Source organism: Mustela lutreola, chromosome 12 (genome assembly GCF_030435805.1).
Source record: "Mustela lutreola isolate mMusLut2 chromosome 12, mMusLut2.pri, whole genome shotgun sequence".
Taxonomy (NCBI): domain Eukaryota; kingdom Metazoa; phylum Chordata; class Mammalia; order Carnivora; family Mustelidae; genus Mustela; species Mustela lutreola.
In genome coordinates, this window is record NC_081301.1 from 93,905,369 (window position 1) to 93,921,723 (window position 16,355).

At 43.9% G+C, this 16,355-nt stretch overlaps 1 protein-coding gene across 4 annotated transcripts in view; it reads right to left on the reverse strand.

The window, feature by feature from the left end:
* GLIS3 (GLIS family zinc finger 3) overlaps positions 1–16,355 on the reverse strand; it is a 438,806-nt gene that overhangs the window by 100,342 nt on the left and 322,109 nt on the right. For all 4 annotated transcript variants that reach the window (XM_059142789.1, XM_059142792.1, XM_059142790.1 and 1 more), the window contains one exon: positions 861–1,022. In XM_059142789.1, coding sequence (XP_058998772.1) covers positions 861–1,022 — 162 coding nt within the window. The remainder of the gene's footprint in view (positions 1–860; positions 1,023–16,355) is intronic.

Here is a 16,355-nt window from a genome sequence, read left to right on the forward strand (position 1 = left end):
ATTTGCAAGAACGTGGGGTGAGAGATCTGTGGTGTGTATAATACATTTATCCTGATGGCTTTGTTAAGTGGAGAGAAAGTGCACACTGCCTACCGGGCATCGAGGAAGGAAAATGGCCTCAAAACTCTAGAAATGCAGAGGAGGATGATCAACAGGACAGAAAACAGAAGAGTCTCAGGAAAGGAACAAAATGTTACTGCACGAAGAGAGTTAAGGCGCAACGGTGAAAACCAGTCGTTCTCACACGGGTTATGTCTGGCTGTGCGGTTGTTAACGCACGGGAGGCATAATGAAGCTGAATCCTGGGGAGGGACCTGCGGATTCTTTTCAGATTGCCTGAAGGTGAAAATGCCAGGTGGTTTCTAAAGCAAAAAGCCAGATTCATACTCAGTAACCGTGCCAGCCTCAAAGTTCTTATGTCAGAAAGAAAAGAACCAGGGTAAGGGCTGGGGTGGCTGGGCGGTGGCAGGTAGTGAAACCAACAAAAACCAAACCAGTTCTTATTTCAAGCTAGCGTATAGTATCTATTCATGCATGTCCTGGTATTTAAATACTTATTTTCATGCCCAGTCCCTGGTAGAGGTTCTCTGTCCTCCAGTCTCCTATGTGCCCCTGGTCCATCTCTGCTTTGTACACAGAGGTCACCGAGGAACCTCTTGGTCTCAGGCAGGTGGGAGATTTCTAATGACTTGTCACTAGAGGCCCCTCTGGACCTTCCCCAAGTTTCCACTGCTGCCCTTGGCATTGTCCCTCAAACCTGCAGACCGTAAAGCAAGCCCCTCCACTAGCCCACCATCAAACGGGCACTCCCTCACCCCGGGACTTAGGGCTGGAAGTGGGAAAGCTCCTGCCCTTCTTACAGTGTCCAGATGCGTCCTCTGGTGCTTGGCACGGTCGCTGGAGTTACTGAAGGCCTTCTGACAGCCCGGGTGCTGGCAGAGATACGGCTTCTCGCCTGTGTGGCTCCGCAAGTGAATCTTGAGATTCTCAAGCCTGGAAAAGGCCTTCTTGCAACCTTCAAACTGTGCGGGGGAAAAAAAATAAAAAAGAAAGAAAGAAAAGAAAAAGAAAACAAGTTTTAGCTGTTGAGAAGGAACTTGAATGTTTGGGTCTGGGGGACAGGGGGGAAAAAATGTCCTTAGCATGTATTTAGTCTAAAATGTAAAAGACAAAACAAAAAAATAAGATGAAATCCAAATAGTAACAAATGTGACTTCTAAAAATACCCATGTATTGATGTGAACTGCATTTTTCCACTAATATACATGCCACTTTCCCTACCAGATCTGGGCCCCAAACTGATTTCTGTGATTACTTGTGTCAGAGAAAATTTGCTGTGAACCATCTGGCTCAGTTAATAAAAATACAGTAATGCGTGTCTTAAAGATTTATTAAAAAATTAACTCACTTTTCCATTTCCAAATTGGACTAAATGGAAGGAACCAGGAAGGAAGAAACTTTTTACAACTAATAAACTAAGAACAACAACAACAAAAAATTGAAGTGATGGACGAGAGAAAGATGGGCTTCTGAAGACCAAGGGTCCAGGATGCAAAAGGCACGTGTCCATGGGGTCGTCACGACCAGAAACTTCCTGAACTACCACAAGGAGTTTTTCAGCTGCCAAAGAGCGACTCTGTTGGCGTACACACTGATGCCAAACCTAATGAGATAGAAGTTTTTAATGTGCTTTTAAAAAAAGGAACTGGAACAGAATTCATGTGCTGCTGAGAATGTTTTCCAAATGAAGTTATAGTTTCACCGATTTTTGTTTTTCTAAGGAACGTTGTTACCTCATTCATGAAAAGAGGAATTGAAAATGAAAGACCGGAGGTTTCAAGAAATGCTGTATTGGTTGGTCAATAGTATTTATTGATGGGACTCTTTATATATGTCTTGTGGGTAAAATACCAGCAACTATATTAGAGGCTCACAAGGATTCCAATCCTAGAAGTGACAATCTAATACAGAAAATGTGTTACAGAAAGCCTGTGCATGAGTTAAAATATGAGATGGACATTTATCCTGGGACTCTCTCTTTTTGGTAGTAAGCCCTAGAATACTGATATCACTTGGACAGTTTTCATCCCATTTGAGTTCCCACTGCAAAGAAATTTGGGAATATGGAAACGGTGTTAAAAACAAGAAAAAAAAAAAAACCTCACTTCTTAGGGAGGATTGTGGGGGGCAGAGGGGAGAATAAAATAGAAGGAAAGAAGGTAAATTCAAGATGGTTTCCATTCAAAATCAGCAATGTTATTCACCCTTACTACAAGACATTTGATAACATCCCTCGGTTCTCTCACTTACTACGACAGATGGCAGAGGACAGAGTGCATTGTTGGTAAAGGGACTGTCCAGAGCTGGCCAGGTTTAGGGAACGGATGGACCGAGGAGAAAGAATAACCAACCGTGTCATAACGCCATCTATTTAAGTCATCCAGATTTCACATGCTGGAGTATTTTAAGAAATTTATGAAAGTTGCACTTATTTTTGATTGAGAGTTATACATGTTTTGCAGACATATGTTGGTTTATTTCAATTTTGATATTTTGCTTAAAATAATTTTGGTGTTTTCCTGATTTCTGTTTCACATAAAAAATAAATTTAGCCTGAACAGAAGATGATTGCTGACAAAGCCACTACTTTTTCAACCCAGTGAAAGGCATATAATGATACACTGCTCGAGGGAGAGGGGTTAAGTGGCTTGTTTCTGGAGGTTTTTGAGGGGGTCTCAAATCTGAGAAGAAAGGGGCTCACTGTCAACCCCCAATTCATGACTAAGAAGCCTCTGCCAACCAAACCCCTGGTTTTAAGGGTCTCGGGAAGGACCACTGGGAGCGAACTGCCGGAGCTCGGCTGATTTGACTTAGAGTCTCCTGGTGGATCACACTTAGGTCTGAAATGAGCTTGTGGTTTCAGCCCCCTCAAGCTCGTAGTCTGGCTCCTAGCAAGGCTCTTTGGTAGGACGGATGTCGTGCTGGGGCCAACTCCAGGGTACAGACCCAGACCTGAGGAGGTCCCAGCCTCTCTTCTCTCGTACAAGTCATCCCAGGTGCTGGTCAGAGAGAAGGCTGCATTGTGTAGGTACCAACATGGGAGAGGAGACCCACTTATGAGGTTTCTGTGAGTGCCACACAACCAAGACCCCCAGATCTGCCACAGAAGGACTAGAGGGACACGCACATCCTCGAACAAATTGAACCCATCCACTTGATCAGACATAAATTGGAAGGAAGACTGGCATTTCCATGCCCTCTCCTGTTCAGCGTCTACATAAGTGTCCAGTAAAATGTACAGTTCAAGTCAATTAATTGCTTTCATTCCTATTAGCAGAAACAGTGATCAAAGACCAAAAGGCTTGCTGCAACACATCAAAATGAGTGGAAAGTGAATTACATCTCAGAACATCTTGACTGTTTTTAAAGAGCAAAGATAGGAGGAAAACATGAGCTCCCAGACTGAAAAAGACAATCAAAAGATTATCTGTAAAAATCACAAAAATCCAGCTGATGTCACAGGTCTCCTCTGCAGCGGGGAAGGCTGGAAGGTGACAGGGTCTGTAGGGCTCGCACTTGCCCAGTTGTCAGGGGCAGAGACTAAGAGTGAAGGGGTTTGACCACTGGGTTGTACAAATAAAAGCAAGAGAAAGGCAATTTCTTGGACTCAGGGGCTCATAATATATACCGCCCAGTCACTCTTGTTGGAGAAATTCACCTGAAACCAAGAATCCCAAACCAGGAAAGTCAGCCACTGAGGAACTGACACAGGGCTGCCTGGGGGGTCTTGTACCCAACACCTCTGGGCGGTCTGGAGAGCACCACACCTGACTGAACTCGCCACACTGACAATTCTGCTGACAATTCTGCGAGAAGAGGAAGGAGGTGCTATTCATTTTTCTAATGGTGTCTGGATGAAACTTGAAAGCAAACAATTGTGTAATGAATCATTATCATTCATTACGAGAATAACCCTGTAATTCAACACAAGAATTTCCTTTCCCTCAGGGCAATTTTACCCCTAGATTTATAAATTCAGTTAAATGCAAATGCATTAAAAATAAACTAACATTGAGATAGAAGTATAAAAGACTGTTACAAAATACCCCCAAACCGGCTGCTTTGGGCGTCTGGGCAAATGGATGCTTTTTTCTGTATTAATGTTTTTTTCATGTTTTCCAGATCTTTAATGAGTGAGTTCCACCTTGCAAATGAACATCTAAAACCTAGGAAAACAAGAACCACAGAAAGAGCATTTCCTTGGGTTTAGCCAAAGGCTTTCTCATGAGGTTCCTACCGTGTAAGGTCCAGCCTGAGATCTAAAGTCCAAACTGTCACCTGACTCTTTGTGCCACAGTCACCAATCTGGCCTTAAACAATACTAGACCAACAGGCTCTTCTCAGGTGGTCTCCTTCCCCGACTGGCTGTAGACCCACACACCAAGGACCAATAGAAGTAAACCACCAGGCCCAGGTTGCCTGTGGTTCAAACACAGGTCATATGGAAAGAGACAAGAGAAAAACAAACTCTCGGACTGTAAGGGGACAGCGGAGGGAGGAAACACAGAATGCCAAAGAAAGACAAATACAGGACAGTAATGTGGGAGGGGGTGATGGTGGAGGGAGGTGTCTGATGTAGGCTAGTAATTTCACGTAAACAACATGGGTGCTTTTGGTCTCCAGCGGGTATGCGGTAAGCCCCCGAGCGTGGCTACTATGTGTGTTAGGCACTGGGAGCAACACAAAGAATGACACTCAAGCTTTCCTCAGGGGGAGACGGACCCAAGGTCAGGCGTATGGTGGGCCAGCGTCCATACTGATGCAGCGGGAGCAGGGCTTCTCAAAGAGGCACTGCGGGAACCAGCAGCATCCCAGGACCCTGGGCATCTGTCAGGTATACAAACCCCTGGTCCCTCCCAGAAGAACAGAGTGGAACCCTGAGGTGGGGACCCAGCGATCCGGGTGCTGACTAGCCCACCGGGAGATTCACATGTTATATCCGTGAAAGCCATTCATGTTGCAGCCACTGTTGATTTCCTCCAGAGAACTCTCCTGACATGGGTAAAGTGTCCTGCGGGATTCACCCACTTCTATTTGCTGCAAGAGCTACGTGAACAAGCAGCAGCCCTGGCTCGAAAAGGAACGTCTCCCGATGCGGGCCAGGGCTGAGGGAGGGTCATCTCCATTCACGTAGCGCATGGCACAGTGTTTCCACCAGTCTCACACTCGAGAGTCTGGAACATTCCTTACTTTGTAATTGGCCACCCGGTAGAGACGGTTCTGAAAGAGCCATTGCCCACAGGCTCCCTCAGTGGCCTCCTGACCAGCAAAACACCCCAAGTTTCTAGAGCCCAGCACATTCCCCTGCAGAGAAAAAGCACAGAAGGGGAGCCCTAGCTTTTCATTTGCACATTTCAGCAACTTTACAAAACACACAAGAACAATGCATGAAATTTTAAGTGACAGAACTTCAAATCTCGGGGTGGGGGTGCGGTTTAGAAATGCTGCATTACGCGAGGCCTCACTCTGAGATCATTCTCAGCTCCCCGGCTGTTTGCAAGTAACAAACTTTAATTAAAAAGTATAAATTGCCTCAAACCCAGAGAACCTTAGCTTACACCATTTTGCTAATTTAGGAGATTACTTCATATTTAAAGGATCACAATCGGACTGTAATCACCATGCATATATACTGGCTTGATTACAGATTGTTGACATTAAGTGGTATTAAGATGACCTTTGAAATATTACTTTCCCTTTCTATTAGAGGCTTTTGTGTAAGGTTCTGAAAATGAAAGGCTCATTAGACACCATTAAAATAGGATTTATTCCATATGTGTAACCAATAATCAAGTAGAATATTACTTCCCTCCCCTAATCAGCTACTTAATGTACCGAAAAGCACACTTGGTGCTCAAAGTAGTAGTAACAGCAAACCTTTCCTGATCAGGTTTCTGTACCATCACTAATGTCAACAAAACCCAAACGGAAAGGAGTCTAGGATGCTGGACAGGCTTTTTTAAAAATATACATTTGATTTCAATTAAGCCTCAGTGTTTATGACCCTTGGAGGTATACACTTTTACAATTTCATTGGTCAAGACCAATTAATCCCATTATTGTGGCCATGGGTGCAATTCCCCAGCCGCTTGGGGAATGGACTGGTGAATTATAGGGGGCTGATATCTTCTGCTTACAGCTCAAAGACAACGGGAAATGCACACAGGTGGAAAGATTGGCAGATATTTCCAAGGTGTGGATACAGTCAAGGTGACTTCCACAATAAGACCAAGAGTTCAGGCCCACTTGAATCACGGTATTTCCTGCCAGAGGTGTAAATGAGGGAGACGGCCAGGAGCTGAGGGCTGGGGCCACCTCGCACACCTCAGGAGGTGAGAAATCTGCCTCGAGGTGTCAGCCGAGCTTTCCACGTTTCCTTCTGAGGCAGTGCTCCCGGCTCGAGGTAGCACGAGTTCCCCCAAGTCACCCGGGCGTCTTGTTAAAATGCAGATTCTGATTCAATAGGTGTGGAGGGAGGCCCGAGGTAGTGCATTCCTAACGGTCTCCGAGGTGACACTTCTAAAAATGTTGAGTGTTCAAAGATTATCCTTTGAGAAATAAAGTTCTAGGGATCATTAAACTACCTGAGGTTGATAAGACACAATTTAACGGGATTTTGTTTTTAAAGAAGAGAGAAAATAAACAAAAGAACTCGAGCAAGAATACAAAAATGAAGAAAGGGATTGCATTTGATGAACCGAGCTGTGGCAGCTTCATCCTTCAAAGTGTGGATGAGTAAAATCTAAATTTAAAATGCTGGCTGGGAAGATAACAGAAAGTGTTGTCTGGGGGGAAAAAAAAGCAGAAGAAAAGTTAAAAAAAAAAAAAAAAAGGACAAAGATGCAAAAGAGAAAGCCTGCAGATGCCCCTGGGGCACCTGATTTCGCTTCTCCTCCTGTGACACTGGGACATCCCGCTCCTGCCACCTGCGGCTTCCGTTCCCAGTGACGTCTTACTAGGACTTCTGCTCGCGTTGAGTTCTTAGTATTTACCACACCGGTTTGCAGAAAGGGTTACATAAAGGGAGAAAAAGAAAAGACTTCCAACGTTTTGAAGCTTTTCAAGAGGATCTGGTTCAGGAATTCAAGACACGGAGTTAGGATGGAAAGCGTTCCTCTCTGTGTCTGTTCCGACGCTAAATTTCAGGGCGAGGGCCATGAAGAGGCTCCCGCGGGCTCTCACTCTGTGACATTCCTCATGTTTGCAGACTAACCACCTTCTTATCTGAACAACGGACTGACAGAAAAGGGATTTCTGTGTTTCCTTTGGGTTGCTAAAAGGTAATAATATCTGATAATAGTATTTCAAAGGTTCTACCCAAAGGAATAGTGGCCTCGTTGGGATATTATTTCAAGTCTTGGTACAGTTACTCCTGTAAATTTTAAAATTCTTTTAACTTCAGAGAAATCCGTGCAACCCTCCCCCCCCCACCCCGCCAATGGGACGAATTTTCCAAAGATCGCAAATATCTAAATAGCTTTGCACTTCCGTTTCCCACGCTAGCCCTCGGCGTTTCCAGCCCGGCAGTCTGGCTGCCATAGCTCACGCGGAAAAGAGACTGAGACACTCGGGGCTCATGAGTCAGCCTGTCCGTGCACACCACTCATCTGGTGTTTTGAAGTGGGCGATAGTACTCATTTATCCAGATCTTCTGGAACCATTAAAAGTTTTGTAGAATTAACATAAAACCCTTTCCGTAATGTTTTCCTAACCCATAATAAAGAAATCCCAGTTACTACGTTTTTCCCTGTTATTCTAGTGTACACGATGAATCTATTAAATAGCTCATACATGCAACTTCTTGGCTTGGTGTGCTTTTTGCTTTTGATTAAGAAATCTGTATAAAACAAAGTTTACCGACGTCGGCAGTACGTATGCATTTCTTACCAGCTTAAGGCCATTCGTTGCTTCTCAACATGGAGGGTTATGGGTCGTGGTTGATCTGTAAAAGGGTCCTTACTCCACATGAGGTGGCAAAGTAAATGAGGGTACCACTCAAGAAACAAAATGGAAAAGAGTGTTTTTGAGAAGCCACATGACAATGAAGAGAGAAATATGCTACTTCTGTGCCAACATTTGAACCATATTAAATTTTTATGGAAATTATCAAGTGTCTGGTTTATAACAACTGACACGTGCTGGGGACAAATGGAACGTCATTGTGGTCACCGTATGTACACCCGGAGAGTACGTACCCCACAGTGAAAGACTGGTATTTAAGTCAGATCCTATGGCCCTCTCCAGCTAGTCCGCAAATACGAGGTATCATATATTATTCATGATGTGTCAATACAATGCCAGAAAACTATAATCTCAAGCAAATAATTATTCTGTGAGTGGGCAAATAATGAAAAAGGTTGTTTAAACATAACAATAAGTAAGTTGCCCGATTCTGCTGTTACTATTCACATTGATTTCATGCAACCAGCAAATACGTAACCACTCGAGCATGCGTGGCCCAGTGGTTTACCCTCAGAGCTCAGTGGAGGCCGTCTGATCACACGTCACTACAGCAAATGTATTTAAGGCCTGTAATTGGTCCCACATAAATACACCTAAAAGAAATAAAATTCCTTAATTTTCTTTGTATCTGTGTTTCTGATCACGACATGTCATATATAACTCCGTAGGAGTGTGCCTACGTAAGTGACATACTCTTAGGAACTCTCTGTAAAGGGTACACATAAAAGCGACTTGCAGATGTTTTGCTGCTCTCTATTAAAGAAGACAACTGTTCTAATTCCTTCAGTCCTGGTCTATACACCAAGAGACCAAGTCCCTGATCCACAAAGGGACCAGGGAATATAGAGTTTCTTATACATTTAGCATTCGATTAGGCCCTGCGGACGATACAAAAGTAACATCAGGCCGCATCCTATTTTCTCTGCATTCACAGAACATCCCAGGAGACAGACACGGAGCACAATAAATCTGGAATCTGACCCAGCCCGCTTCCCCACCCCTGAATTGTTTTTTATATACTCAAGTGAGAAAGCTGACAGCAGTGGGAGGAATCGGCCTTTGGATTTTAGGCATGATTTTTCCCCTTTCTTCTTTTTTTAAAAGGTCAGACACATTCCCTACAACTCTAGTTTTTCTAAAAGATCTTTCCAGGTTCAGGTCTTTCGAGACAAAGAGGGATAGCTAAAGTAAAAGACAACAGAGTAAGCCAAAGGAAGCAGGGGAAACAGAAACAGAGAGAAGACTGTAGGCAGAGGAGAGGCTGAGCACCCCCGCGGTCAGCCTGCCCCCTCCGGCCTCCCCGCTCCTCCCCGCACCGCGGGCCGCAGGCCAGTTCAGCTGCAGCCCCCTAATGAAGCAGCAAACTCCTTTTTGCCTCTGCCTCTGCACGCGCTGTTCTGTGTGCCCGGTGACATACGTCTGACCCCTCTACTTGGTGTCACCTCCTCTGTGACCCTCCCTTTCTGCTTTTACAAGGCACAATAGGTCACTCCCCACATGCCCACCGTGCCTCGCCCACAGCCTTGCTAACACGCGGAGGTACACTAATTGGATTGTTTGTTTCCCCCACTAGGCTGTGAGCTTTATGAGGACAAGGGACTGAGTCTTATTAATCTTTTTATTACCGGCACTGGGTACAGTCCTTGGCATGTACTCAAGTGACTGCAGATTATTTGCTAAATAAATGCTAAGCGAAACGGAGAGAATGAACTCTTTGTAAAAGAGCATATTGATTTCCTAGACTTCCTTGTGGAGTAAACTCATTAAGGCCTTTTAATTAGGTCTGGCGTGTTAGCACTCGTGATGACATCAAATGGTCAACATGGCAAAAGCTATAAAAACGTATTTATGGGCTTTGCCGGATTTGAGTGTTCTATAGAACTACTGTAAGAGATATATTTAATTATTTTAACATCTAACTATGTGGGAAAACAATAGTAATACCAACTTATGGTTGTGGGGTCTTTTTTGTTTGTTTGTTTTGTTTTGTTGTTTGGTGGATGCGGTACATTGACCTCTTTATTGATGTTCTGAGAAAGATGGGCCAACCCTGGTGAAGGGAGCGAGCAGTTTTCCTAACATACCCTCTTCTAAACTTGAGCTAAACATACACAGACCCATTTGGAACACGTTATTAGCAATAATTCAAGGCAAATAAATGTGTGCCTTCTTCATACATAAAGGAAAAGAAACTGTTTTAAATTGCCCTTTAAAAGCTGAGCTAATATTCTCTCTAGCATGCCAGGAAAGAGCCTCTCATCAGAGCTTCTCATGCAAAGAAAAAAACTCGTTGGGACCCTGCCCTTTATTGCCCTGAGTCAAATATCCCCAAAGAGCAGATCAAGCAATTCTTATGATGCCACGCCTCTGCCCACATCCTATACCCAGACTCTTTGGATGGGAGCATTCATGAGCATCCCATATGATCCCACACTAAAGCCATACCTCATTCCAGAACTTTCTGTGCTCAGAGTATGGGGGCCGTAGCAAGGCCTTGGCTCTGCCTTTCCCTTTGGCAGTGGACTGCTACCCAGGAACTGCCTCTGACTGCAAAGATGAGAAATGCCACCACTTGCCTTCAGTTTTATTAAGAATTGGCATGCTTGGTTTAACAGAGCTAAGCAATATATTTATTTACTATGGTGTTTCCCAAAATGATTGCTGAATTCTGTCATCTTTTGACTGAGAAACTGTTTGCGGGTTGCAACAGAATGTATGCTAACATACATACAGCAACACAAACCTCCAAGACAAACTGTTTAAGTCAATTTGCTATCATATAAGCACATAGGTGCAAATATGTGCATATGCACTTGTGGGTACAGCCATGGGCACACACTTTAACACTTACACACAGAGCCCACACAGATTCTGTAATAAATGTGTGTGTTTAAGATCCGTGTGCAGGGGTGTAGAGGCAAGCATGAATTTGCCAAGAGAGAAAAGGAAATTCACACACGAAGAGAATAATTTACCATAAATTGGCCCACACTGAGTTTATTCCAAAAAACAGAGTGCAAGATGCCAAATTTTTAATGGCTCTTACTATTCTAGATCTGGCCCTGACAAGCTTTGGAAGAGATGCAAGTGGGCAGGAAAGATGGGATTAAAAAATTATATCTTAAGCCTTTTCACTTTCAAATGTAAAATTTCCACCACTGTGACAGGGGGAAAGAGAGTGATATTTTCCTGACACTGTGCTTTTCTCAACAAAAAGCCGTCGATTTTCATTATGCGCTGCTTAAATATAAATTCTGTTCTTGCTAAAAGTCATCTGTGTCTGGCTGCTTAAAAAAAGAAGCAGATACAAAAATCATGGAACTCAAACCTTGCATTAGGCCCGCAGACCTTACAGAGGCGTGAGCTCCGCAGGTCGCACGTGGCCGCCCCACGGTTGAAGGACTGACGATCTTCTGTGACAGCTCACACTGCCTCATCAAAGCTACTCACTTGGTTGCTTCCAAAACACATCACCCCCAGTCTTCTGCCTTTCCCAGCTGAGCTTTCCCACACGGACTTCCCAGCGCACACCTGAACGGTACACAGCAGGCGCTCAGAGGACCCTCTCTTTCCTCTGCTCTCCACCTTCCTTGTTCTTCTGATGGCCAACTACCTAGCCCAACTTGGAGCCTTCTTCCTTCTTGGTCGTTGAGAAAGCCACTGTCCCTTTTTGCCTATTCTTCCTATGATCCTGTGGTTCCCTCATGGACAAAAGGTGAAATCCATGAACCCTTTCCAAGCATGACTGTTTGTTTTTTGTGACCCACAGGATATTCAATCACTAGAGGCACACACTGAGTTTTAAGATCCTTATAGTTCTTAGGAAAATACTTTGGCTAAGAATTATCATCTCAATTCTCTGGACTATTCTACTTCATGCAACTTCTACCTCCTCTCTTTGAAACTTGACTCCACCAATCACAAGAATGATAAGTCTACCCAAAATTCTATAAAGCCATGAAGCTTGGGGGTAGATGTGCCTCATCTCAGATATTTTAATTTGATGCAAATATTGGTCCATTATGCAGAATAGTTAGCCTTTTCACTGAATTTAAACTTCTATTGTTTCTTAGTCTCCAAGGAAATAGAAAGAAAAATGAGTAAAACATGTTGTTTCTAAGACACATTTCTTCCTTTATGTTACCTCTTTGGTCATCTTATAAAGCCAATAATCCTGACATGAAAGTACGTAGCACACAGGACATTCTCAAAAAAAAATTAGTCATTATTTATATCATCTTTTATGTGTTCAAATGTTTTCTTTTTGGAGGGGGGAGGGGCGGGGGAGAGAGAGAGAGAATCTTATGCAGACTCGGCACTGAGTGCTAAGCCCAATGTGGGGCTTGATCCTAAGACCCAAAGTCTTGAGCCAAAATCAAGAGTTGGAAGCTTAATCAACTAAGCCACCCAGGCACCCCAAATTTTCTAGTACTTAGCACTTAGTACTTCCTTATTTTACAAGTGAAGGGGCTTTAAGGCCTAGAAAGGTTCAGGAACTTGCCAAAGTCACACAGTTGGTAAGGGGCAGAGCTACAGTTAGAACACTGCCTTCTGGCTCAATTATTTAACCAAGTTTTCCCTCCATGCAACTCTAAGGGAATGTTACTTCTCAAAAGGTCAAAGAGATAAAGAAAGAAACATGTCTTGTAAGGAATCCAAACACATTTTTGCTTTTGTTTCTTTACAAAGTGAAAAATATTAGTAGTTTAAATTTCCTGTCCTGAGTAGGGTCAACCATTCTAAATTATACCAATCATTCTCACAAACTCTGAGCATTGAATAAATTGTAAGCCTCATGTTCTTGGTTCTAATCTTCTTTTATGAGACCTGGCATGAAATAATCTACCAGAGCATTCTAGGAGGCCTCAAGGATGCCAACAATCAAACAGTTCACAGCAAGAATGCTGACTCATTTCATCAAATGAAGGGGCCCCTGTACTTACTATCAGTTTATCAATGGTGACAAACATTTGTTGTAGCACTCTAACTCCATCAGAAGCAAAATTCCTCAAGAAAGAGAAAACAGTTCACTCTGCTATTTTCCTTTGTGAGATGGAAGAATCCAACCTGTGTCATGTTAGATGACACATGGCTATCAATGTTTAAACTTGGCCTCTACCCCTCGTCTGAGCTCCAGGCCTACTGCCTATTCGGTATCTCTGCAATGATGGCTCGCAGATGCCTCCAAGTAAATATTCCAACACTTAACAAGGACCTTTCCCCTAAAACAGAGTCTTCACCCCCTGCTCCCTCTTCACCCAGCAGTGTAAGCCCGGGGTCTGGATATAACCTTTGACAGCTCCCTCTTCCCCATATCCATGTCCATCCACTCTTCAAGTCCTCAGAGGTGTCTCTCAAACATGCTGCTTTCTGTCCAGCAACATCTGACCTCTAAGCCATCCCCTGGGCTACACTTCAATCGATGCCCAGCAGGTCCCTTGGCCCACTCCTGTCCCCACCAGCCATCTAGTCTCCACAGTGCCACCAGAGTTATTGTTGGAAAACTGGAAATCTGATCCTATCCCTTTCCTGTGGTACATTCTTCAAAGGTTTCCCACAGGTGTCAGAGAAGGACCAAAGCCTAGTCATGGCTTACAAGGTCTCACTTGCTCTGGCTGCCGCCCACCCTCCAACCTCGTCTCCTTCGCCATGCCCTCCTGTCCCCTCACCCCTCCACTTCAGCCACACTGGTCTTTCAGCGGCCATGAGCTTTCTCACCCCAGGGCATTTACACATGTTATTTCCTTTGCCCAGAAAATGTCTTCTTCCTATTTGCCCAATTAAATCCTACTCATTGTTTACAGCTTAGCTGAAATATCCCTTTTCCAGGAAAGCGTTCTCTGTCCCCAAGCTTGGGTTTACTCTCCCCCTTAGAGAACATCGTCCTGGGATGGGAGCTCCTTCAGGGCAGGGGTGAGGCAGCCTCTTCATGATGTGTACTAGCACTAGCGTGCACAATAAGCTCTCAATGCAAATTTGTTGAATAATGGGCAAACGAGTTATTCTATATTAAAATGCAAATTATTTACATTATAATGCTTTCTCTCCCTCCCTCCCTTCCTTTTTCTTTTCACAATTATGTTTCTAGGACTTAAAATCTACTCAGAAAAACTGTATACTCCTAAGACCAGTGCTCATTCTAACCAACAATGGGGAATAACAAAAGATGAGTAGAACTTAACAGACCCTCAGGTCTGGAGAAAGAAAAAATATTTGTGAAGCCCTCTATAATTTCTAAGCGATATATGAAATGCAAATGTTTTCTAGATTCCAACTGCACACACAGAAATATCTCAACTCATTTTGACAAAGTTATTCACCAGGGAGATGAATAAATAGCTTCACTAAATACATATGGTGCAATTATACCCAGCAATAAGTGACAATAGGTCTTGCTTTATAATAATCTGAAAATTCAAAGCCCAATTATTTCAGCTGCTCAGTAAATAATACTGAAAAGACGTGGTGGTAAAGCAACTTAAGAACAGACTGTATTAGTAAACGCTAATGATCTCTTTACGATCCACAGAGCCAACTTCTTTTTCTTCTGAAGGAAAGAAAGCATTTCGTAAATTAATAATAATAATAAGAAGAACAAGAACAAGAACAAGAACAAGAAGAGAGAGAGAAAAAAGAAAGACATCCACAAGCTACAGCCAAGAGCAAAATGAAAGCAGGAGTACTCCTTTTGATCTTCCAAAGTAATATTTAGTTAAAGAATGTATGCTGTACTACAGAAAAACATGACCAGAAACATGAGCGTTTGGGACCTGGAAAATACAGTCATTGGCAGCTGGCCTTTAAAAAATATATTCATAAGATTGAAAAAAAAAAAGAAGAAGAAGAAGGAAAAAGGAAAAAAAAAAAAAGGATTTGTCTCCATAGTTCCTAATTTGGGGGCAAAATAATACTGACTTTAATGAAAGGGGTCAGTTTCAGACTTCTTTTTGGAACACAGAAGCCAAGTAATTGGTATAATTAGCAGTTTAGATATGCAAATCGAATTCCAACTTGAAATGACTGTGCTGGAAAAGCAACCTCTACAGGAAGGAGAAAAGGAGGGAGAGGAAGCAGCGTGAAGCCGCACCTCCGTCCTTCTGGACAAGGGGTCAGTCAGGCGAAGACGGGTGCGGACGCTGCTGAGCCCGTTCAGACAAGCTCGAGGGCGAGAGGACAGGTCCGCCCGCAGGGAGAGAATGGGGAGACCAGCAATCAGCAAGGCAGATCTGTAACTCCTGCCCCATTTAGAGCTCTTGCTTGCATGCTCTCTGAACTTGTGGTATTTATTATTTTTCTAATTTGAGCAAACCATGTAAGCTTTTGGCACCTCAAAAAATAAAATCATACGGCCAATAAAAATGTTTATTCAAGGGGGAAAAAGTTAGCTTAACAGCACTGGCTTCCTTCTCTACTAGCCACCTGACTGTGGGGACGCGGTGGCGGGCCTCGCTGCTCTTCTGCTGGTCTGGGGCCCACCGGGCCGAGACCCACTGGAACCAGAGCCTCCAAATGGCAGCAGCCTTTGGGGGATCCCAAAGAGCAGGGGGTCCCATGGCACTCTCTGATCTTCTAGACCCAAGCAGGCTTACCCAATTTGAGGTTTCTTTCCACACTATCCCCTTCATATTATGTACTCACATGCCATTAAGTAATCATCTGTGCAACAGCTATCTCCCGAGTTCTGCATCTGTCTTGTCCACCCCTCTGCTCCCAGAGCCTAGCACAGTGCCTGGAACCTGCCAGGCCTTCAAAGAAGGAAAACGACAAAATTTGGGACTGATGTGTAATGTTAAGTCCCATTATGCAAATGTCAAAGCTACTCTCTACCATCATTTAGTGAACAACCAAACACCAATTATCTGAAGTTACCACGTAATTATGTGGAGACAAGGCATAGGACCTGAAGCGATCAGATGCCAAGTGGCTGGGACAATGCCTCTCAGCCTTTAACGTGCACAGAAATCTCCTGAGGAATTCGTTAGAACCCCGGCTCTGACTGGAGAGGTCTGCGTTGGGGCCTGAGAGTCCACTTTTCTAGAAAACTCCAAACCCACCCTGATGCTGCTCCTCAGGCCACACCTTATATGGGAAGGTCCCCGGAGGCCCCATCGACAACCCAAACGCAGCTCTTCCTCCCTGGGAATCTTCCTTATGTTGCACCAAGAAAACCTCAAAAATGTGACCTTGTCTGGGTGGCTCCTGGTTTAGATACTCACACCGGTGTCTGCTTGGAAGGAGAGAAAGATCACGATTTCTTGGTCTTCTCTGGGACTTGGGATCCCTACCAGGTATATTCTCTGGTGGAGTCTGTATCCCAGTAGAAAATTTAGCCA